This window comes from Lepisma saccharinum, chromosome 14 (genome assembly GCF_977018435.1).
Source record: "Lepisma saccharinum chromosome 14, izLepSacc3.1, whole genome shotgun sequence".
NCBI classification, from domain to species: domain Eukaryota; kingdom Metazoa; phylum Arthropoda; class Insecta; order Zygentoma; family Lepismatidae; genus Lepisma; species Lepisma saccharinum.
In genome coordinates this window covers 73622835-73648192 of record NC_139242.1, presented here as the reverse complement: position 1 = coordinate 73648192, position 25358 = coordinate 73622835, and the positions used below count along the sequence as shown (strand labels likewise).

The following is a 25358-nucleotide window of genomic DNA, read 5'->3' as shown; positions in this document are numbered from 1 at the left end:
AAGTATCAATTATACCAGTGTTGCCATTACTTTTTATCCAACCCTTGTAAAACAGAATACTCTCAATCAGTTAGCTTTGTTAATATCCTTTGCAGAACAATCTATCTGACAGACGGAAGATTATTGCAAGATAAGATATCTGGAAGTTGATTAGGCAAATTGAAGTGTGAAATTCTTATACACTTATTCGTAGGGACGTGAAGTTTTCGTTTTAACGATAACACTGAAAAGTTTAGGAAAGCAAAATAAAGTGTTTAAAATGTATTTGGGTAGGTAAAGGAGACAAGTTTTCGATGTTACTGAATCGCAAAATTACGCGAATTATGCCATTTTCAGAATAACACCGAATTTTACACTTTAACGCGAAAAACGCCACGAAATCCGCAATATAAACTGTGGATAACTCTTCTTATTTTCAAAAAGAACTACCTGAAGCTCTATTCTGTCATTTCTAGTGTAGCAGGTGATAATTCCATTCAAAAGAGATTGGTAAGGCTTCATTTATTGCAGTTTGGCTCAGACATGACTGACAGGGTTTAATTACGTCCTGAAATAGAATTCGCTCAGGCGGATCTTCCCAGAAGGGAAATTTCGTAGGAACGGGAACATTTTCAGGGAGAAACACCTGTTGTGTTTCGGAGGGGGGGATCAATTTTAGGGAAATGTGATGTGTATGATTGTGTTCAAAGATGTGGGTGTTATCATTCAATAAACATTCCATATTTAGTGGCTGATGAGATGAAATAGTTTTCCAAATGGAAGAAATTTGGTCATTCCTGACAAAGGTAAGCCATATTTTTTTTTTTTTTGTCATTAAAACTAAAATTTGCCTGAACTTTCCAGAATTAAAACAATGTGAACATCTTAAGCATAGAAGGAATGGTAAAAATGCATGTAAAAATGAAACCGATTTTAAATTAATAACACCAAATTTTGGCCTAAACCGCGAAAAATAACGCCGAATTGCAGTAAAAAATAACATCGAAATTCAGGGGAAAATGAAACTAAAACTTCACGTCCCTACTTACTAGTAACAACCTTTTCGTAGATTAGTATTTTCCCGTAACATTTGTGACTACATTGGAATAGCACAGACCCTTTATGTTGTTTATATATTTGTGTGGGGGGGGGGTGAGGCGATAATGCGTTAATGCGTAAGATTGAAATAGAGAAAACATCTGCTTGTAGCCTTGATTTTTTTGGGAAGTTTGCCTTGAAAACCGGGAATTATACTTGGCCCTAGAGTGGCCACTCTGTAATCTCAATGCCTACGTCATTAGGATGAAAAGGCGGGTGGGCGAGGACTATATTCACGGTGGGCTAGAGGCCATTTTCGCCCTCTGTGGTAGCGACGCCACTGAAAGTTTCAGATTGGAGTCAGTGATGTGCATCTACGCATAAACAACGATTGTCTACATTCTACGTGTAGACAATGAAGACTATGTAATCTACGTAATCAACGTAGACAACATGGCGCTCGGCGTTCTCCGTGCATCGTTCTAGAAGCACCAACAAGCATCAGCAAGCGGACACAGTATTCCACTGCCCAGAAATAAGTGTTTTAAATATTTATTTGCGTTCAACCAATTCACTAGGTATTAATTGAACTGCAAAACAAACTTGTAGCGACATATACAATAAAAATATGTCCGTAGAATGACAAGATTTGTTTACTTCCACCATTTCACACGTGGAAAAATTTGCTTGAAAGACACACGCACTTTCCTATACAGTAACAAGACAAATAAAGATTTTTAGCCTCCCCTTTTGTCAGTGTAGAAAAATATTGTCAGTTTTCACTATGGCTGTCATTTGCTTTTTCTTCCAATAGTCGCTTTTTCCCTCGTTAAGTGATTGATTACGTCGGATGGTCTTAAGTTGGTTATAGATCCAGATTATCGACATGTTTGAAGAAAAAAATGCTTTCTCTTTCAAAGCGCACTGGGATTTCTTTCTTTCCTTTTGTTTGCATTGTCTACAGTAGACTATATAAACTATAAGCCAATGCAATCTTCGTGAAGATTATGCGTAGACAACACATGCAGACGTAAACTTATAGTCTACGGCACATCGTACGGCTCACGTTCGTCGTTGCAATGAACCAAAAGTGACGACGTCAAGAAATATACAAATCCAGTTCCTCCTAGCCATCAAAAATCACACAGGAAAGTGGGTATTCGTTTTCGAGATCCCTGTCGAAACTTTAGTCATTACAAAGTTCGTTATCTTGAACACGCAGGATCTCTAAACTCTATCAAGTGACGTATTAAAAAAAAAAATACCAATGGCCTTTCCTTTCCTGGTTTGTGTGTATTATTCTTGCCACCGTTCGGAGACCCAAACTCAAATAATGGCTTCCCAAATTACTTCCTTGAAGTTCCGCAGACCGCCGTTGTTGTTCCGGTGGCAGCACGGAATATATTTGCCCGGAATCCGTAATGAGGCATTCCGTAGATCAGGCTGCAAGTAGGTCGGGAATGCTGAAAAGATATCTCGGGCGAAATTCGTTTTCTCGGCGGGTAGAATCACAACTCTCTTGTGTTGCCGGTCAGGTGAACCACTACGTTTCGTGTCCCCCCTTTCCGTGGCAGCGTTGCCAACTCTTGAAAATTTAAAAGCGCTATTTGGTGTGTGAAATTGAGTTGTTGTTTTTTAAGTCCACTTTATTCACAGATGGGGAAATCGGGACTGTACCTACAGTTTAAACTGGGATCCGAACAAGTATGTGCCACCACCGTGTATCGGTGTGAAATTATCAGTGTTTGGAAGTAACTATTATAGTTACTTGTAACTAGCTACTTTTAAAGGTAAGTAGCTGTGACAGGAACAGAGTTACTTTTTGCAATAGAAGTAACGTCATAAACAGTTAATTTTACGATTACTTTACGAGACAAATTGTTAATTTGAAAATTCGTAACGTGAGGGAAGATCTGCATTTGGCAACTCTCAAACTGTGTTTTCTCTGGATGCTAAGATGAAAGGATTCTCGTGCAATCGCCCAAGGCAAGGAAGCTAGGCTTCGTTACATGATGAATTTAAAACATACATAATTTGTTCGATTTTATTGGGTTTCTTTTACTTCGCTTTTCTGCCATTTTTTTTACATAATCGCGACGATTAGGAGAAGTCCTGTATGATGAAATTGATGGGGACTCACAAAGAACACCATGCACAGGCCGGGATTCGAACGCGGGACTCCTGGCATCGAAAGAAGCTGTGCTAACAATTCAGTTATTGCAATTTCTCATTTCCGATTTTGTGCGAAAACTTCAGTGTTTTGGGTGGTGACACACACTCGCCAATATATATATATAAGGTTCAACAATGGAAACGTAGTAGAACTAATAATAATAATAATGTCAATATATTAATACACGAACAGCATGGGATTCTACGATGGTACACAATTGACACCTCTCAAGGCACGGGAAAATATTAAGATTTGCAGCCAAAACAAACTCAGAACTTTAATTTAACATAGGCCTATAGCTGTTATTATAGAATCTATTTATTACGACTATACAGTTCATAATAAAAATGTACATAAGGGTACAAAGGCAAAATAATGTCCACAAAATATATCGACTCAGTCAGAATAGACACACAATGACAAAATAATGTAAAAACATGTAGACAATATCACGTCCCGAGACAGCGGTCTCGACAAGGGTTTAGGGTTCGTGACCCGACGACAAGATATTAAACGAAGTCGTCCGCGCAGAGACCCTTTATAAGCGCCTGGGCGAAAACGAGATGTGTACAAACTAGAGGCCCATAGGGTGTATTGCACCCCACACTAGTCCTCCACACGAACCTCACCCCTACGAGCACCAAGGCATCTCGGGACCATGCACATGTCAAAATTCAACATTGAAATAATCACTCAAAATGGCAAATAAGCAACTACAAACTCCTCAGCGAGTGCCAGGGTACACGAGTTGCGTATAGCAAGAGGGCCGTAAGGTGTATTGCACCCTACACAGGTCCCCCACACGAACCACACCCCAACGAGCACCGAGGAGAATCAAAGCAAAGCGCATTAGACATTTATGCACTTCAAATTACAAATGAAAAATGGTTCAGAATCTGGGCCGACCGGCTCCTATTTATACTTTCTTCGTCGCCACAGACGACTAGTATCGGAGTGGAAATCATATATGCAAAAGCGTGAAAAGACATTAGTACATTATAACAAAATGCACAAAAGATACATTAACAGCACAAAGTTATAGAATGCATTTTGCAATCAAAACATTCTTTAAATAACTCAAAACTTTACTAGAAAACTATAAAAAACTATTAATATGACGTCAGCTACAAGATTAATATATACAAGGTGGGACCGTATACTTCAACAGTCTGACGTCACTCAAAGATTTCGAAAGTAAATAAAATATAGAAATAAATCGAAATATGCAGAACTAATAGATTGTAAATTACACACACACAATAACATAAATTATCGCGTGCTTAAAACTGCGTACAGAATATGTCCTTTCATTTCTACCAAAACATATACACACGATTCCATGGTGAACCATGAACACGTCACAAGAACTTCTGACCTTGAGTTAAGTGTTCGTGTTAATCACACACAAATGCGGCACCAACACAACAGTTCGGTACAATTACAATGTGCAAGGGCAAGCTTCTCCCAACTAAAAAGAACACTGTTCATAAGTCCGTAGTGGGAAAATAAACTTGCTCTCGATCTCGGCGCAACCACAAGGGGGTCCCAGGAAGGACATGCCAGTGGATTGCTGAATTCATTTGGGACGTGATAGTCGAACTAGAAAGAATTCATTGTCGAGGAGTGATTCATCTTGAGCGACCTAGAAAGAATTCATTGTCGAGGAGTGAATCATCTTGAGCGAGCTAGAAAGAATTCATTGTCTAGGAGTGAATCATCTTGAGCGAACTAGAAAGGATTCATTGTCGAGGAGTGAATCTTGTTGAGCTAGGAATGGAAAGAAAGAAACAGGCGCAAGTGGAAATGATGCCATCACATACAAAGTACCGTGGCCGGTATACCAACGATTTTATAATTAAAATCATTCAGGCAAAACTGACTCTTTGTTCCTTCATTACTTGTATGTAGTAATAATATAAATATGTACCAGAACCATAAATAAAACATACCTGTATGTAAGTATTCACATATTTATTTTACTACAATTAATAACCGTTGATTGTATTGAATTAAAGTTTTCATAAATCTGACTTCACCACTGAATTCCTGGTGAAATTCTAGCCCAAAACCATACCCCACATGCCCCCATTCTCATTTAAAGAAATTAAGTTGGATCCAAGATGGCGGTCACCAAGATGGCGGACGTTGTCATGAAATGCACCAAAATGTTTCCCCATAGGCCTAACATATTACTACGAGGGTCACTATTTATATTTTGAGCCTAACAATGAAAAAACAGGAATTTGGCATTGAAAACTGCTTTATTGTTTTTCGAAGTATTCTCCTTTATGGTCAATACACTTTTGCATTCATTGGAACCATTTGTCAAAGCAGTTTTTCCAATCTTCTTGAGACACCTCCATAATATGGTTTTTGAACGCTTCAACGGCGTCTTCCGCCGACGAAAATCGTTGTCCACGCAATTTATTCTTGACATTCGGGAACAAGAAGAAGTCATTGGGTGCCAAATCAGGACTGTATGGCGGATGACCCATCAATTCGATTTTTTGACTGTTCATAAAGTCGGTTGTTAGACGAGATGTGTGACAGCTGGCATTGTCTTGATGAATTATCCGACGGCGTTTGTTTTCCGTATTTGACCGAAGACCTCTGGCAAACAAAATTGTTGTGTACCATTCAGAGTTGACCGTTCTACGTTCCTCTAAAGGCACAGTTGCCACATGACCAGTTTTCCCGAAAAAAACAGGCGACCATTTGTTTCGATGTGCTTCGAGCGCGAACAACTTTTGTTGGATTGAGTTCATCTTGAAACACCCATACAGTCGACTGCTGTTTTCGTTCCGGCTCATATGCATATATCCATGATTCATCACCTGTTACAATCTTATATACGTCTTTTGAAGCACCACGATTGTATTTATTGAGCATTTGTTTGCACCAATTGACGCGAGCGTCTTTTTGAGTTTTTGTCAAATTGTGTGGGATCCAACGAGAACATACCTTTCTCACAGCTAAATATTCATGTAATATTTTATATATGCTGGTGGAACTAATGCCTATAGTTGCCTCAATCTCACAGTATGTCACATGACGATCTTTCAGTATTAGGTTTTGCACAGCATCAATGTTTTCTTGAACAACAACTGATTTTGGACGACCTTCGCGGATCTCGTCGGTGAGCGAATGGCGGCCACGATTAAATTCGTTATACCAGCGTTTCACAGTGGCAAAGGATGGGGCTTCATCGCCAAATGTGGAAGTAAGTTGATCGATGCACTCTTGTCTTGATAATAATCCACGTCGAAAATCGTAAAAAATCATCGCACGAAAATGTTCACGAGTTAATTCCATTTTATTGTTGTCGCGCAATCTCCAAGGCAACATAAACAACACAAATGAAGCTATTGACAAAACATTTGAAGTACGTTATGGTCAATAATGCCAGACGATTCCGTGCAAACGTCAAATCGCGCCTAACTTCAATCAGTGTTGCCAAGGCTCAAAATATAAATAGTGACCCTCGTACCATAACCAATTGCTGCAATCTACACTCCCTTTCATTTTATAAGGGGTGGTCAGGGACTTTTGGCTCACCCTGTATAATTTGCTCCCAAGAAAAATTCAATCAGAAAGTAACTGCAAAAGTAACTTGCAGTTACTTTTCAAATAGCAGTAACTGTAACTGAGTTACTTTCTAAAAGGAGTAACTATAACTCGGTTACTTTTTTAACCAAGGAACTTTCATTCGGTTATGGATCCCACTTTAACTGTAGGTTCAGTCCTGATTAGCCTTACTGTGCATAAAGTGAACTTAAAACACCAAATCAACCAATTTAATTCGGTTACTTTTTAACCAAGTAACTGGAACTCGGTTAATTATTTAACCAAGTAACTGGAACTCGGTTAATTATTTAACCAAGTAACTGGAACTCGGTTAATTATTTAAGTAAGTAACTGGAACTCGGTTAATTATTTAACCAATTAACTGGAACTCGGTTAATTATTTAACCAAGTAACTGTAACTCGGTTAATTATTTAACCAAGTAACTGGAACTCTGTTAATTATTTAACCAAGTAACTGTAACTCTGTTAATTATTTAAGTAAGTAACTCGGTTAATTATTTAAGTAAGTAACTGTAACTCTGTTAATTATTTAACCAAGTAACTGGAACTCTGTTAATTATTTAACCAAGTAACTGGAACTCTGTTAATTATTTAAGTAAGTAACTGTAACTCGGTTAATTTTTTAACCAAGTAACTGGAACTCGGTTATTTATATAACCAAGTAACTGGAACTTTGTTAATTATTTAACCAAGTAACTGTAACTCTGCTAATTATTTAAGTAAGTAACTGTAACTCTGTTAATTATTTAAGTAAGTAACTGTAACTCGGTTAATTATTTAACCAAGTAACTGTAACTCTGTTAATTATTTAATCAAGTAACTGAAACTCTGTTAATTATTTAACCAAGTAACTGGAACTCGGTTAATTATTTAACCAAGTAACTGTAACTCTGTTAATTATTTAACCAAGTAACTGGAACTCGGTTAATTATTTAAGTAAGTAACTGGAACTCGGTTAATTATTTAACCAATTAACTGGAACTCGGTTAATTATTTAACCAAGTAACTGTAACTCTCTTAATTATTTAACCAAGTAACTGGAACTCGGTTAATTATTTAACCAAGTAACTGGAACTCTGTTAATTATTTAACCAAGTAACTGTAACTTTGTTAATTATTTAAGTAAGTAACTCGGTTAATTATTTAATTAAGTAACTGTAACTCTGTTAATTATTTAACCAAGTAACTGGAACTCTGTTAATTATTTAAGTAAGTAACTGTAACTCGGTTAATTTTTTAACCAAGTAACTGGAACTCGGTTAATTATATAACCAAGTAACTGGAACTCTGTTAATTATTTAACCAAGTAACTGTAGCTCTGTTAATTTTTTAAGTAAGTAACTGTAACTCGGTTAATTATTTAACCAAGTAACTGTAACCCGGTTAATTATTTAACCAAGTAACTGTAACTCTGTTAATTATTTAACCAAGTAACTGGAACTCGGTTAATTATTTAAGTAAGTAATTGGAACTCGGTTAATTATTTAACCAATTAACTGGAACTCTATTAATTATTTAACCAAGTAACTGGAACTCTGTTAATTATTTAATCAAGTAACTGTAACTCTGTTAATTATTTAACCAAGTAACTGTAACTCTGTTAATTATTTAATCAAGTAACTGGAACTCTGTTAATTATTTAACCAAGTAACTGTAACTCTGTTAATTATTTAACCAAGTAACTGTAACTCGGTTAATTATTTAACCAAGTAACTGGAACTCTGTTCGTTATTTAACCAAGTAACTGGAACTCGGTTAATTATTTAACCAAGTAACTTTAACTCTGTTAATTATTTAACCAAGTAACTGGAACTCGGTTAATTATTTAACCAAGTAACTGTAACTCTGTTAATTATTTAACCAAGTAACTGTAACTCGGTTAATTATTTAACCAAGTAACTGGAACTCGGTTAATTATTTAACCAAGTAACTGGAACTCGGTTAATTATTTAAGTAAGTAACTGGAACTCGGTTAATTATTTAACCAATTAACTGTAACTCTGTTAATTATTTAACCAAGTAACTGGAACTCGGTTAATTATTTAAGTAAGTAATTGGAACTCGGTTAATTATTTAACCAATTAACTGGAACTCTATTAATTATTTAACCAAGTAACTGGAACTCTGTTAATTATTTAATCAAGTAACTGGAACTCTGTTAATTATTTAATCAAGTAACTGGAACTCTGTTAATTATTTAACCAAGTAACTGGAACTCGGTTAATTATTTAACCAAGTAACTGTAACTCGGTTAATTATTTAACCACGTAACTGGGACTCGGTTACTTTTGAAAAGTAATTTTTCGAACACTGCTTCCCCGCACGTTTTTTTTCCTATTATTTTGTGTTCAGTTTTTATGATCTTGCTCCTCTTTACTTTACATATTTCAGTATGTAAACAAGAATCCAAATATACCAAGTGGAGTATAATTTTACAGAGGTTGGAACCACTGCTACATCGTCTTTCGTTTATCTGTGTTCCTTCTCAGCTAAGGCTTGATATAAAGGTCGGGTCGCGGTCGCCGGAACAGGCTGTCGCTCCTGGAATTCAGGATGAGTAGAACACAACAAGGAACCCATCAGAAGGATATTAAGGAAGATAGAATGGCGGTCGAGATCCTTCGTACGGAGGGTACGAGCGATCCACATTTATTGTGATGGTCGTATATTTGTGTCGTTATGCTTTCACTCCCCCCGCATAGTTCCATATCCAAACAGGTTCTTTCATATTGCCTCTGCTTACATTATTTTCAAAATACAGCATTCACCTAAGGTGATCTTTCACACAGCGAAAATTTGAGCCAAGCCTGTGTAAGCTTACGGGAAACCTTTGGTCACGATTATCTCGAGAACCAGTCGACATATTTTTTTCAAATTTTACCTGAGGATTGAGAAAGAATGTTTCTAGAGAGCCATTGTTTGATATTTTCACTTAACTGCATCAAAGTCCAGAAAAATAATTAATTAATTTAATTTCACTTTTCTTGACAGGCCAACCCTGCAGAGAGCGAAGATGATCTGAATTTGGTACGAAACGAAAGCCATCTTCCTTGCGATAGACGTTTCCACGAAAATCCTTTCACCTTAGCATTCGGAGAATGCATACTAATAGCCAAATTTACCGTTCACTCCCTCACTTCACAAATTTTCAAGTTAACACTTTAGTGTCCTAAAGGAACTGTAAAGGTAGATATTAGGGCTGATACAGTGGTATCGGAATCGGAAAGTATCTGTTGGAATTTATTTACCGTTACCAGCCGATACTTTTCCGCCCTTTTGGTATTTTATAGGAGCCGCAAAACAGGGAGGGGGGTTTATGGCACAGGCTGCACCATCGAGATTTTTTGGGGTGGATTTTTTCCCATCAAATAATGTAAAATTCAACATTTATATATGTTTTTTACAAAATATACATATATTCAAATTTTACACCTTAAGTGCACCATATTTAATCCATTAGATGAAGAAGAGAAAGTGTTTAAGAGCATTATTGAAAGGGGGGGGGAGAAATATCCAACTCTCACATATTAGGCCTTAATTGACATTTGGATTTTAGTTAGAGGGGGATTGAGCATTAAATTGAGGGAGGTATTCAATTCTTGTGTATTACTAAATATATCTCCGAATATATTGAAGGGTGCAGAATGACCTGAAGTGCCGACGCACTCAAAAGTTTTAATTCATTCATCCATTCATTCATTAGACTGTTGCGGCAATTCTGGTTTGGAGACTGAGAATTAATGTTTTGTTCGAGGCAATATCCACTCTTCAATATCAACAGTAGGTCTAAAATTGGGATGGAAATATTGGTGATAGGTTTGAGTATTAAATTTAAAGGGGGAGATAGGAAGCTCTCGATACAGTGTTAAATCTTAGATTGTCAAGGGATTTCTGTAGTGAAGAGAGAGTTCCAACATTAAATTTTGTAGACTGTATTTAGCGATATGGTATCCACACGTTTTCGACCCCGAACGTGCCAAAAGAGAACCTGGAAAAGACAAAATATCTCGGAATCCTAAGAAAGTATTGACACAGCATTAAATTAATATTCTTGAAAGCCTGCAAAGGAAAGGATGTAAAAAACTTCTTGCTCGCTTCGCTCACATTAATGGCATTTAAGCGTGCAAGTTTGTCTACTGTAATTCTCCCGATTTCTCGTACAATACTCTCTTTTAACTCACTGATGGTGTGCGGATTGTTTTTGTATACTTTTGTTTTTTTTAGATTTCCCCATGTTTCTTTCCATTTTTATTCAGAACTGACCCTGTTACTCTAAACTTTTTACGAGGTTGAATATAGTGGTCCTATGTGGAACAGGAACACCAGGAAATTTCGTTGCAAAACGTCGTCGCACTTCTCCACAATTCCTCTTTCCGAAGTAACACTCGACAAGATAAATCCTTTGTTGTAATGTAAACATTTGTGGTGCCATATTAAGCCAAAATCTTCAACACACGGACACGACACAACACAACACAACTTCCGTGGAGGGATTATACTGGCGTCAGTCTGCAACGTCAACTGAAGGGGAAAGAGAGCGAAGGCAGGGAGAGCGAAAAAAAAAAGAAGACTAGCGAGCGACTGTCGCGGACCCGTTCACCGGGAAAGACAAGCTCTGATGCCGGGCCGCTTGCCGTAGCGAATGTCAGGGAATGCTCTATATTATATATATATACACAATGGTCGTCTAGTGCTCAGTTGTGCATGCAGTAGTGGGTTACAAGCTATTGTGAAAATACCGAATTGGAAAATTATCGACAATTTTATGTCAACTATCAATCGATCGCATTCGTATTAATTTATCATATTAGTGATGGTAATTGACTCTGATCAACAAACAAGCTTATCCTCATAACAAAATATGAGAAGAATAGCAAACCCCACATAGAAAGCCAGTATCAGACTCTTTCTTTGTGCCAACATCACCGGCGAATTGAAATTGTGTGTAACTACTTCAAAGGCAGGTGTTTCTTCTTCCTTTTCTTTCTCAATATAGAATTGGGTTGTCAGGTCTAGGAAGAAGAGAGCTTCGATTTTGTGTCAAGTCAATCGCAGGTTCCACAATCAGCTTTGAAGTGGAGCCACGTGCGCAGAAGAGGTTTTGGGAGGGAAAAAAATTTGCTGTGTCATTGAGAATTGACAAACGCGAGAAATCCCCTGGGGTTTCTATATATGAAGGAATCCTGCCTCCCCCTTCACAACCCCTTTAGACGAAGATATGAAGGTTTTTCTTCTTTTTTTCAGATTTCAACATAGATGTCTTTTGTTTCCAGAGTGTTACATTGTGGCGTTGACTGTCAGTTTCCAGATTATTTATTTTTAAACGTCTCGTCTTTGTTGCATACGCCAAAATGGGGGAGGAGGGACAGATTACGAGAGATAAAAATAGATCCTCGTTTTGCTATTGTTTTTTACTTTCCTTTGTACGTCAATATATAGTTCAAGTTCATTGCCATCCAGTAGATTAGTACAGGAATAATATAATACTTGTCAGCTTCGTTATTACACCATAGGTACATAACAGATACGTTTAGACTTTCTAATTAAATTTAACATAGTACAATTTACACAAAATAGGTGGAACTTGATAAAGTGAAGCAAAAGATAAATTTGTTGAAACTTATGGTGGTTAATCATATACAGGGTGGCGCAAAAATAACGCATGTTTTTGGAATAAGTGTAACGTCGTTGATTTTCAAGATACAAACGTTTTATTAACACAAATGCAGTTTGGATAGGTATACAGTGATGATTTAAGTATGGAAGATGATGTCGGAAAGATGACGTCATTGTTGCTGTCCCCACTACGTAATTTTACATTTCGGCGATCTCTCTTTGCCCCCACGCTCCCCAGATTTGTCTGTCTGCGGCTTCTTTCTGTGGGATTACCTCAAGTCGAAAAACCTCGTTCAGTCGACGAGCTGAAAATTGCCATTCGTGAAGGAATTAAAGCTGTGTCAGACGAAATGTTGGCAAGGGCAATGCGGAACTTTGAGGTGAGGCTCCAGATGTGAGCAACAACAACGACGCATCTTTCCATACTTAAATCATCACTGTATACCAATCCACACTCCATTTCTTACCGATGGTTTTGGTGTTATACTGCAGGAGGCCTTAGAAAGAGCGCTTCGCGGGCTAACAGCAGACGTCGCTCGCACACTGTTGCCGATACTCTCGTGTCGTCTGCTCCTCAGCCGAACAAACAGGGCGAGGTAGCAAGAGGCAGAGGTCACTCACCCTTCCAGAAGGGTGCAGCGAGCTAGCTGTGGCAACCGGGCTCGCTCATTCGCGGACCTGATTGGTTCTCGCAGACACACCCCCATATTGTCGTCTGCTGCAAGACCGCGAAGCGATCTTTCTAAGGCCTCATGGAGTATAATAAAACGTTTGTATCGACGCTACAGTTGTTCCAAAAACATTCGTTCTTTTTGCGCCACCCTGTAGTATAGGCTACTACGCACAAATACTATGTATACACACAAACACACACGTGCAAGCGTGATTAATATAAGTGTAATGAATTTGTACCAAACAAAACATGACGTTAGTAATGTAAAATCATAGTACAAAATGTTGAATACATGATGAAAGGACTTTTCTTTCTAATATAAGGTTTACAAGAACATAACACAAATATTGTGTAAAATATGAAATGCTACTGTGTCCGGTAGCTAATTAGCTATGGGGTGGATCTCGTGGAGTGGCCTAGAATTTCCTAGAATTTCGTAAAAGGAAGGGAGCTACAGTTACATTGTCTAAGATATTTTACATTTACTTTATGCTAGATAAGAAAAAAATTGTATAGCATATTTCATGATGCGAATTGTTATTTTTTTCCACCATTGACCATAAAAAATTAATATTAATAAGTAATGGTAAAGTTCCTGTGCGCCATGAAGGCACAATTGACATAAGTTTTTCATTAAATTATAAATAATTTCGCCCGATTAAAAAAGAAATTTATTATTATTATTATTTTCAAGACGGGCAATAAAATGCAAAATAAAAACGTTTACTTGAAAATCGAGATAAATATTTTATTCATCTCCCTGCTTTTTTTTTTTTTAGCAAACCACAATTTTGTTAATTACACTTGAATAAGGACGATTTTCTTTTACATTACATAGCCCATGATCTTCTAACCCAGATGCTCAATAGAGTGGCGTTTTTTATTATAAAAGTATATCATGTTTTCACAGTAGAGACGATCATGAACTTGCACAAAATAACTAATAATTATTTCATACAAATATTTCAAATATTTGGTTAAAACATTCTTCCATGCAAAAATCAAAATTAAGTAAAAGGTAACACTTAATTTCGTTTCTGGTTACTTGAAAAAGTAACTCCCTTACAGTTACTTAATTCAACAAGTGACTGAGTTAGTTACCATTACTCAGAAAAGTAATTCCTACCTTCCAAACCTGGTAGCTGTGTGATGCTTTGTAGTTCTTTATTTTAAGATAGTTGGTACAAGGGTGAGGAGGCAGCCCTGTAGCTAGATATTTAGATATTTTGGTACCCCCGGAATTACCAAGCAAAGCACAAACATTTTATGTGCGTCCTTTGATATTTTCTTATGCCATGGTTTGTGATATCTACATCCTACAAATTTTGAAATGAGGAAACTACGAACATATTAAAAAATAATATATGTTACATTTAAAGATTTGTAGTTTGTATTTCTGATTTTAAAAAAAGTTTAGCATTTTTAAGAATATTTCAGTTATGCCTTAGTGTCAGAAGTACATCTTTTAAAACGCACTATTAGTATAACTTTGTAAAACAGAAGTTTCTACCGTGTTACCAGAATATAAGTCTAAAAGAAAACGGATAATAAAAGGTTAAGAATAATAATTATAATAAATATTTTAAATATATATTTATTGGGCAGATTTTCTACATTGTTGGGCGGGTAGACTGGTTTATGAGAAAGCCATTCGTCCCCCCACCCCCACCATATTTTACTTTTATTGCATTATTGCATTTATTGCATTAGGAAGAGGTTTATATTTCTGCCCTTTTGATACTACGTACAACATCCCACTACACAGTAAGGGTATTGTATTGAGATATAACTGCAGATTCTAATAGGACATGAACAGAACTCTTGATTTTTCCCCTAATCTTTTATTTAACCTGTAAGGATGCACATATGGGTAAATATTACCAAAGCGATTTTGAAATATATATTTTTCGATTTCCAATGAGTGCCTGAGGCCACCGTTGTCAGCACCTTTCCCGCTCAGCTGCCACACTTTGTTACTTCTGCTTGCAGGACAGTATAAATTTCACCCAACATGCACTCCATACATTTCAGTTTTAGTATTTCAACATGTTATTTTTTCTCTCATTTTTATCAATTCATAACACAATAAAAGTCTTCAAACTTAATAATATTGGTTTCATCAATGATGGTATTATTACTTACATGCTTTAAAACAATTAAAATTCGAACCACAGAAGCAATTCTGCTTGTAGGTATTTTCAGTCAACAAAAAATATTTGCATCCTAGTGGCATAATGCTGGATTAACTACTTTTTTTTCTTGAAATTATATTTTAATACTTTTATGCAAGCTACAGTATAATAATATTCATTTTCCTGTTGTCACTTAAGCATGGCTTATTTCTTTCCCTCTCCAACAGGCAATTCATCCCTTAATTCGTACTAGTCAGGTGTCTTTGAGTTCAAATCCAGATGCAGACTTCCGCTATTCAACTATATACACGCAGATTGGAATCTACAGGGGCAGGGTTTTTGCCATTAAAAAAGTTAAAAAGAAATCTGTTGATATTACTAGAAAGATGAAGAAGGAATTAAAAATGGTAAGTAGAATAAATTCCTCAATACCTTATTCTGTCTGTGAATATCAATGTATTAGTAATTTAGTCTTGATTTTATGCATTGTGCATCAACATTCATGTGGTTAAAATCTAACAAAATTACAACTTAATACAAATTACATTAATACTTCAATTAGCGATTAGGGAGTATTGCTTCCAGCAGCACTTTGTTCTTCCTTCCCAGTGTATGTATCACTCATGCATTCTATTGTGGAGTCTTGAGTTTTCTCATTGTCTTGTTTTGAAATGCCAGGCACTGGCTCCGAAACATCTGATATAGGAAGAGCTTCTAGTGGTGGAAGTTCCAAGGTTCCAGTCTTGAGCCACCGATCCATGTGCAAATATGCAACATGCCCACACACGGACTCACAACTCGACACTTTTTGAAAATCAACTGAAGACATGGTAAAAAACTGGATTTATTGATTTATTTATTTGACTTCGCTTTTCTGCCCCTTTTGGCTAATCGTGAAGATGAGGATGAATTGTGATGATATAAATAATGAAAGAACAATCACAAACACACAAGGACAGCACACAGCATGAGCTCCATGGAGGATTATACTGGTCGTCAGGCCAGATGTCAGAGCCTCGCTAGCCTGCAAAATGTAGTCCAGGTTGTACTATGCGGAAGGGAGATTGACATTTGAGTGTTTTCTGGAATCCCTTACACCTCTGTATGAAACTGGAATAAATGTCTTGATGCAATCATGTAGTTTTCAATTCCAACAATCGAGCATCAAAGAACAGCGCTGGGAAAATGCAACTTATTTATTGTTTCAGTTTATTATTTCAGAAGCAATATGATTGCACTTCAAAAATGACATGGCAACTTCGCACTTTCGTAGGCTATACGATATATTGCATTAACCTTTGTTACTCAGGATGCTCGAAACTAGTTGCTGGAGCGACTTTGTGACTATGAAGATGTGAGGAGGAATTTTTCACTGAAAGTGTTGAGGAGCCCTGGGGGCACTTTGAGAATCGTTGTTGTAGATTAATCTCTCAATGTGATGCATAGCCATAGCTCAGAAGTTCAAATCCTGGTCAATTCATGGAGAGTTTCATTATGTTTGTACCATCATTCAAATCATCTGTTCATCCTCATCTTACCCAAGAAGTGGAAAAGTGGCATAAAATAAGAAAAATAGAAATAAACAGCAATCCCTGAATGTCTCGATTCACATTAATGCAAATTACAGAGAATGCAGACAAAATTTACTTGGATAAGTGCATCATTTAGTTTTAGTGATAATTTGATAATTTGTTGGGCTTTAGACAACCATTCATTCTTATTTAAAAAGTGTATTAATGGCACATATACAATGATTTATTTTCTATGATTTCTGTTTTCATTTTCAGATGAGAGACTTGAGGCATGATAATTTAAATGCCTTTATAGGAGCCTGCACAGATCCACCAAACATTTGCATTGTAACAGAATACTGTACAAGGGGCAGCTTAAAGGTAAACCACCAAGATAAAACTTCATAATTAATATGTATGGTTCAAAATTGGTATTAATGGTAAGAATATTATTCAGTGGATGTTCATGTTTTACATTATGAATTAGTTTATTTTTAGTAAGGATTCTCAGGTTAATATGTATCATCATCCATTTAATCCATTCGTATAAATGTTGCCAAACACCACAAAAATGGCAATTACATTCACTCATCCTTACTTACTTGCCACATGAATGGGAAAATGTTGTCAACAAGAAAAATTAAGTGAAGAAAGAATGTAAAATTTTATTAATTTGTTAAATCAGTGGTGCTGACTTCAAATATTATTTTTAAATGCGTAGGCAAAATTGACATAAATGTGTGTGTGTGTTTTGTGTTTTTCATTCATTATACTCTGCCTTAATGGGCAGGTTTTGTACTGCAACATATCTTGTGCCTCACGCTTCACGCCAACGTATGATTCATTGGTATCTTCATCTTTCCTAGATACTTGCTCTTTCCTTCCAATACATCTTTTACCAGGCAGTTCCTTCTTGGCCAGTGTTCCAACCATTTTATTTTCTTGACCACTTTCAGCATTGCTCTTCTTTCAGCAACTCTTTCCAACACAGTTTTATTTCTTACTCAATTCGTTGCCATAACCACATTTCTAAAGCTTCTAGTTACTTTTCCTCGCTTCTTCGTAGCATTCAAGTTTCTGCTCCATGCAATGCTAACGCCACACAAAACACTTCATTAGTCTCTTTCTTAGTTGGTGTTCCAAAGATCCACAAAATACCTTCTTCCATATTAAAGGCTTCTTTTTTTTAATCATTGCTTTTCTCACTTTGACTGATTCTCTGAAAGGCAACTTGTTCAATTCTTTGGCTTCAAATTTACATGTTAACTTTATTGATTTCCGTACTACTTTACTATACCTGAGACACCTGTCAATGATTTATTTCACACTTTTTTACATTGCTAACGTACTATTCTGCATTCTGGAACATTTATTTAGGTGAAATAATGAATTTCTAACGAAAATAATGCATATTTCTTACATTTACGAGTACTTACTGTTCTTCCTTATTTCCACACAATATTGCGATAGCTTACCTGTTCATCGCGCGTTGTGCCAGTGTTTTGTCGATTTGGAGCGTGCATGCAGTGTTGTATCCTTGTTCACCGAAAAATACCTAAATTTTTTTAAAAAATTAAAAAAACACTTCACGATATTTTTTCACGAAAAAAGTTCAATTTTCGACATAAAGAGTAATTATTAAACTATTGACGTTAGCCCCAAAAGCCATTGATGTTAGCCCCAAAAACCAGCCACGTTTAGCCCCAAAAACCATTGACGTTAGCCCAAAAATTCACGATAGCCCCACGAACCATCACGGGGATGAGGTATGCCTACTAGGTTAGGTTAGGCCTGTTGGGTTAGGTTCCATTAGCACTCCCTTCATTCAATTTAGCATATACGGACAACGGCACATCATATTATAGCGAAAAGACGGCGAGGTTTGAAACACTGACTACGGTGTTTACGTCATCAAACACATGAAACATTGTGCTCTCATGCAGAAAGCAAATGGCGGCAGCAGCAATAGCGCGTCGGAAATAGATTTACGTAGAAAACCACATTCATTCGCATTAAAATGGATCAAAACTACATTCCCGAACATCAACAATGCTACAGAAAATGATTTGCATAAGTACTTTCTCCTGTAAATTTGAAGAAATCTGTCTCAGGTATAGTAAAGTGTTACCTTGATTTCTTCCCAGTAACCATTGCCTATCTTCTTTACATTTATTTTCATCCCGAACTGTTCACAGAGGCTTTTTAATTAGTCTAACATACTATCACCACACTGCACAGAAAACTCATATGTGGAACAACAGATTTAGTTCACATAAAAAATAAAAAAAACATAGTACACGAATACCTTACCACCAGTCAGCCCACTTCGAAACACGGATCACACAAAAACATCGTGCTCCGCTCACAGTCTGTACAGCAAGTGTCTGATGTGAATCACTCTACCTTGCCAGTAAGCTGTTGCCACTTGGCAGTGCTGCCCTCACACAATGGCAGAATTTATATGTACTACTATACACCTTATCATAACATAGTCATAATACTATTCACCATCCTTTTGTGTTCTGCTAACAAGGCTATGTCATCTGCACATTTATTCATCTTCCTCCTACTTTTATTACCCCTCCCTTATTCTGAAAAGCTCTTTACTAATTCTTCTAAGTAGAGTTGAATGATGTACGTGATAGGCATCCTTCTCATATTCCTCTTCCAGTTTTACTTTCCTCTGTAATGTCTTCTTCTATTCTCACTTCAACTTGTTCCCTTTCCAACCTGCACGAGTCCTCTTCAGTATCTGCAAGTTTCGTCCAATTCACTGCAAATGCTTCTTCCAGATCCACAAATACTATAAATACTTCCTTTTCTTTTTCACGGCATCTTTTGCCAATTGTATACGTTCATCCAAGTGCATCTCTTGTACCTTTTCCCTTCCTGAAACCACATTACTGTTCTCCTAACTCTCAATCCACTTTAGTGTATAATCATCTATTTAGTACTCGCAGAAGAATTTTTACTGAGTGCAATATCAGACTGATTGTCCTGCATTCAGTACATTTCTTGGTGTTACTTTTCTTCTGTAGAGGAACTAGAACAGTTGATGTTATGGCTCAGCTGCACCTTTGGCTGACACGAGATAAGCCTCTCTTGCAATTTCCTCTCTGCTGTGATATTCCAAAATCTTAAAAATTACATCAGCTTAGAATTCCTTCTAGAGCATTATCAATAGTTTAATAGATTTACTTTGCATGTGTTCTTTAACTTCATGCTAAATTGTTTGCTTCTTTTCAGGATATACTGGAGAATGAAGATGTAAAGTTGGATAATATGTTTATCGCCTCACTAGTTGGAGATATAGTCAGGGTAAGTTGCATGTGATAGTTTATGTGATAGTGACAAGTTTATTAACCATTCTATGTGAAATTACATACTGATCAGGGTGCAAAAGGGAAATTCCCTCCCAACAATGATCTTGTCCTAAAATTTCCCCCTCCCCAACACTTTTCCAGGGGAGGGGGGAGAGTTTGTGTTCTAACAACAAAGATAAACAATTGTTTTTGAAGTCGAATATACTTTACTGGAATAATATTGAAAATACACACAAAGAACGAACAACAAAGAGCCTTATCTCTAAAGATAATGAACACAGCAATTTCCTTAACACAGAAATTAGCCCAACTTGTTATTTATTCTCCATTTCTCATCGCCTTTCATCAGCTACCGCAAAGCATATAAATATATAAAACTCGTAATAGCATTTTGATGTGAATTTTATATCGGAAACTATTATCTTCTTAATGTCTCTTAATTGTTACCCCCCTCTAGTCATGCAAATCACTATTCATAGCATTAATAAAATCTTCAATTTGCAATCAAATTTTGACTGAATAATAGGCCTTATAATATATTGTATATTTTATAATTTAAATATTTAATAATTGACATATGTATATTAAATGACTCCTCACCACATCAATCTGTAGTGATTTTGCACCCTGATACTGAAATCCACTATTAAAAAACATTAGGTGTGTTCAAAAATATACCTTCAAGTTTAACAAATTAATTTTAAATAAACATTTTCCTCCTTTACAATATGCAAGTGACATTTTGGCTTAGCTTGCAAAAAATACATACAACAAATATAATTCTACACATTATTCTTAATTTAAAGATAAGGTTTGAAAGTAGCTGCATGCTCAATGGTTGACCATCAATTTCTCATTTCATTTTCAGGGGATGATCTACCTACATGACTCCCCAGTTAGATCCCATGGGAACTTAAAATCAAGCAATTGTCTGGTGGACAGTCGGTGGGTTCTCAAAATATCAGACTTTGGTCTTCATGAATTCAAAAAAGATGCTGAAGCTAGCCCCGGTGATATAGTTGACCCTCAACGAAAATGTGAAGGTAAGTACTGTATTCTTGCTTGAGAGTGTAGTTGGGTGGTTTGTAGTTGATTGTATGAGAGACAAAACTATGAAAGTTCCACAAATAATATAATTAGTCAATTCACTCTAATAAGTTCATCATGTTTCATCTTTCCACGCAATTTTTGTTCATGATCGATTTCGCCATCTGTCTGGTGGTTTCGGCCAGGTAGTGACAGGTGGCGAAATTGATCGCGAACAAAAACTGCATGGCAAATTAAACTTATTAGAGTGAATTATCTATCTCTGCATAACCGCCAAACAGATATCTTTAGATACAATGTGCAACTAGTCCAACTAAAAGTTCCTTTTGTGAATTAGTTTCTTGTGTGGCTTGTTTTGTAAAGAAATGAGCACATGGAAAACTGTTCTGGAAACAGTTCTACTTAAGGTCTTTATTTCCAAGATCTATATTTTATATGTGCGACTGGTGTTCTAAAATTAAACCATGGCCTTAGTTTTTCCATCGAAGTTGAGTTGTATAATCCAGTAGCATGCACTGGGGACTGCTACACCCAAGCACCGCCACATACGTAAGATTTTTCTGAAGTTCTCAAAGAATATTTCTCTATTTGTTGCTTCCTGCATGTTCTACGAAAGTATAAAATGTTCTGAAAATCTGAGGCCATGATTAGATTTCACTTAAAATGTTTTGGTGCTTCCATTTTGCCTCCACTCATTTTCTTCCAAAGAGAAATGCGATTCTCTGTTCATTTGCCCCCGTGCCCCGGAGTGCAACCTGTCACTCATGAACTTACATTGTTTTTACAAGTTTTGTCAGGTAAGTTTACACAGGGTGAAGGCAATGAGGAAATCACTCTTGGCCTCCTGATGCTAGGAAATAGATCATATTCATACAATTTCTCTCATTTTTTCATAGAATAAATAATGGAAGCCTTTTAACAATGGTTGAATGAATGCATTACATTTCACATTGTGCCATGGAAGTGTTAGCAGATTTTGTTCATCTGTTTTGGGTAAGAAATAAAACGATGTATTGATGAATACAGATTTCTTGAAGGGGCACCAACTTATATGGGCCCACGGAGCCCAAGCCCACCCAATAATTTGGCATGTTATTATTTATTATCACATATTTGTTATTGTGATCCATGGATTGCTTATTGAAGACTTTTTTTTTAATAGTGATGATGCATTGGTGGTGTGCACTTTATTAGTTTCTTTCAAGAATTTGTCGGGTGGCTTGTGTTTGTCATCTTCAACAAGCCAGACTGTCAGCCTAGTTGATCTGGTGCATGGCATGGTGTGGCAAGAATGAATGAGTGTCCATTTCCTTGGGTGAAGGAGAACTGGGTAGGGTTCACCAAACGCAACTCAAGAGAACGAATCAGTTGAGGAAAGTTTGGGTTTGCATGAACATTTGCATTTTCTTAGTGTTTTCAAACAACTGTGGGTGAAGGATACTATCACCCAGTGTTCCAGTACTATAGATTTAAATTTGGTTCGGAAATCATCTGTTACTGATTTACCAAGTTTGTCTTCAAAGTCAATATAATATGAAGTGAACAGGAAATAAAAAATTCTGGTGGTAGAACTTTTCAAAATTTATGGCAGGGCAAACATCTGTGGATTTTTTTCAATTAAAAAAAAATTGGTGTTGTGTAAACTATGCAAGGAAGCTAATAATAATAAAAACCTATTAAATTTCTTCATCAAAGGACCCTTGATTAATGTGTTCTGCTTCTTCCAATTGGAAACATGCCTTAAGAAAATTTAGTTCGCAAGATACCTCCCAGAGTCACAAAGAACACTCCCGCATGTATTAGAAAGGGAAGATCTATGTAATTTTTTGTGAACTTATAATGTTGGCGCCCCTGGTTGCTTACTTTCAGTGAGAGGGGTTTAAAGTATGTGATGCTATGGAAGGATAGGAAAGACCAGGGTAAATCTGTGCTCTTGGAATGGATTCTGTGTACATTTTCTTTTATTAATTTTTCGATTATTGTGCTACTACCTTGCAATGCCTGATACAGTTACAGTTCACATACATGAAGCACCACTATTTGCAGTGTAATTAAAATTCGTAGAGAAATATTATAATGGGGAAAAAAGAGCCATTCATATACATCTCTGATTGACACTCAGACAGACAACAGATAGATATTTCCCATGAGTCATCCTATGACAAGTTGCCTAAAATCAGATATGTTCCCTGCTCGACCCTCTTCAATTTTGATGAAACTTCTACAGGTTGTGTGTGCATGTTCATATGTATCCCACATATAGACCTACAAAGTTTCAGATTCATAAAGTAGTTTGATTGAGGCACCAGGGCTGCTTCTGTGAAGGTCACTTTTTCAATGCCGCGGCAAATACAAATGTGATGAATTCACCTCAAACTTTAGCAAACTATAACTACCTGCATAAATAGTTACGGAGTTCATCCTTAACACCCTCTCCCAAAAATTTAGTTCGTAAATTTCAACCCACTTTCAGAAGCCTATATCTCCAAACAGACACTTATAATTTGATCGTTGTTAGTATCTCTGAAGAGAGCAAATGAAATTTGTCTAGAAAACTTGTCAGCATCTAACAATCATATTGGATTCAAAATGGTGGAAATCATGTTTTTATATTGCTTGTTTTAATTTGAATATTCTAAATAAGACATTCAATTGTTGTTCTTATTATATTTTCACTAAAATCAACTATACTGCAAGAAATTCGATAAATAAAAATTATGTAGAAAATTTATATGACCAATTTATGCTTTATGGAAGAAATTTACCTATAATTCAGGATTATCTGGTTTCTTAGATCAGATAAAAATACTATTTGTCTGGTTTTACACTGGAGAAAGGTAGGTCATTTATGGTGCAGGGTGCCCAGAAAGTAGCACATTCTTATTCTGGATCATGGCCATTTCAATGCTAACAATAACGAAATTGACTGCTTCCAGTTTGTACCCAACAGATATGTCGGCACAAATAAAAATGTGGGATTAGGATATATGCAGTATGCCAGGGCTGCCCAAACTGTGGCCCAATGGGACCATACTATTAGAAGCAATGGTGAGCCAATCACTGCTATTATCTGACTTTCAGGAGAGCTTTATACTCTTCATTTTCAAGTAAGCCTTCAATTGCACAGTCATTAATGGATCCCACTGGGATCAAACCCAGGACTTCTTGCACCAAACGTAAGAGCACTAACCATTTGGTTGTGCTGGAGCTCATGTTCAGAATATTTATCTCTACTTCAAATAAATCTGGAAAGGATAGGAATAGTAACACAGAGAGTTTGTTGTGTCTTGTAGAAATTATAGGCATTAGAATAACACATAAGTTACACTGCCAGAATGGAAGCAGTAGATGTACAGCTTAACCCTTCCCCACAAATAATTTAAAACTACATAATTTAAAACTATAAATGGTCGGTTATCTCAAATATGTATTTTTTTGTACTGTATTAGGTGATTTTTAAATGTCCTGACACCAAGAAAATGTTCTTACTCATTTTTGTGTGGGAATACAGCCATGTAAGATTTGAATAATTTTTTGCTGTAAATAAGGCTATGTTTATGGGGAGAAATGTGTAATATCCTATTCACATCTGTAGGATTAAAAGGTGGGTTGACGATGATGATGGTGGTTTGTAGTGAGGGGAGGAATATGTGACTGTGTGTAAATCTGTATGTGTATTAAAGGCTGTGGTGACCATGGTTAAATAAGAAATATTAAATCTCAAGTTATTTCATTCAGAAGCATCGAAATCGAGAAGATCCAAATTTACAAAGAAATAATTAATTAATTTGTACAACATGGCTTGCAAGATCTCAGAATTAAACTTGTTTGACTGATGTTCTAGGATGAAGACAATAGAATGTTTATTAATGTACCAAAAAGAACTAAGTTCTGGATGCACGAAAACAGGAAATATATTCAGGAAGGATGTTAAATTATGATAGAGCTCTCATTATGAATCCTAAATCAAAATGACATATTTATTGTGGTTTGAACATATGAAAGAGTACATAATGAAAATATGTGAACTCTTTTTGTGAACACCTATTCCTTATATGTGTGAAAAGCGTCAAATGCTCTTTCAGTGTGTTCTATTTCACTTCAAAATCACCTTTTCTGAAACATTTTAAAACAAGTTTATCCACAGTTAGTGATCAGAGACAGGGGTGCCTACAGGGGGAATTCATGACGTGCCTGCGTCATGGGAATTTTTTGGGGGGACAAAATTTTATAGTTTAGCTACCAATTCTATAGATCTTCATGCAAAAATGGGGGGATAGT

General features: G+C 36.3%; 1 protein-coding gene across 1 annotated transcript in view; it reads left to right on the top strand.

Moving 5' to 3' along the window:
- LOC145999023 (guanylate cyclase 32E) overlaps window positions 1–25358 on the top strand; it is a 511534-nt gene that overhangs the window by 367895 nt on the left and 118281 nt on the right. The window contains exons 11-14 of the mRNA XM_083135915.1: window positions 15424–15603; window positions 16984–17088; window positions 19954–20025; window positions 20899–21073. Coding sequence (XP_082992041.1) covers window positions 15424–15603; window positions 16984–17088; window positions 19954–20025; window positions 20899–21073 — 532 coding nt within the window. The remainder of the gene's footprint in view (window positions 1–15423; window positions 15604–16983; window positions 17089–19953; window positions 20026–20898; window positions 21074–25358) is intronic.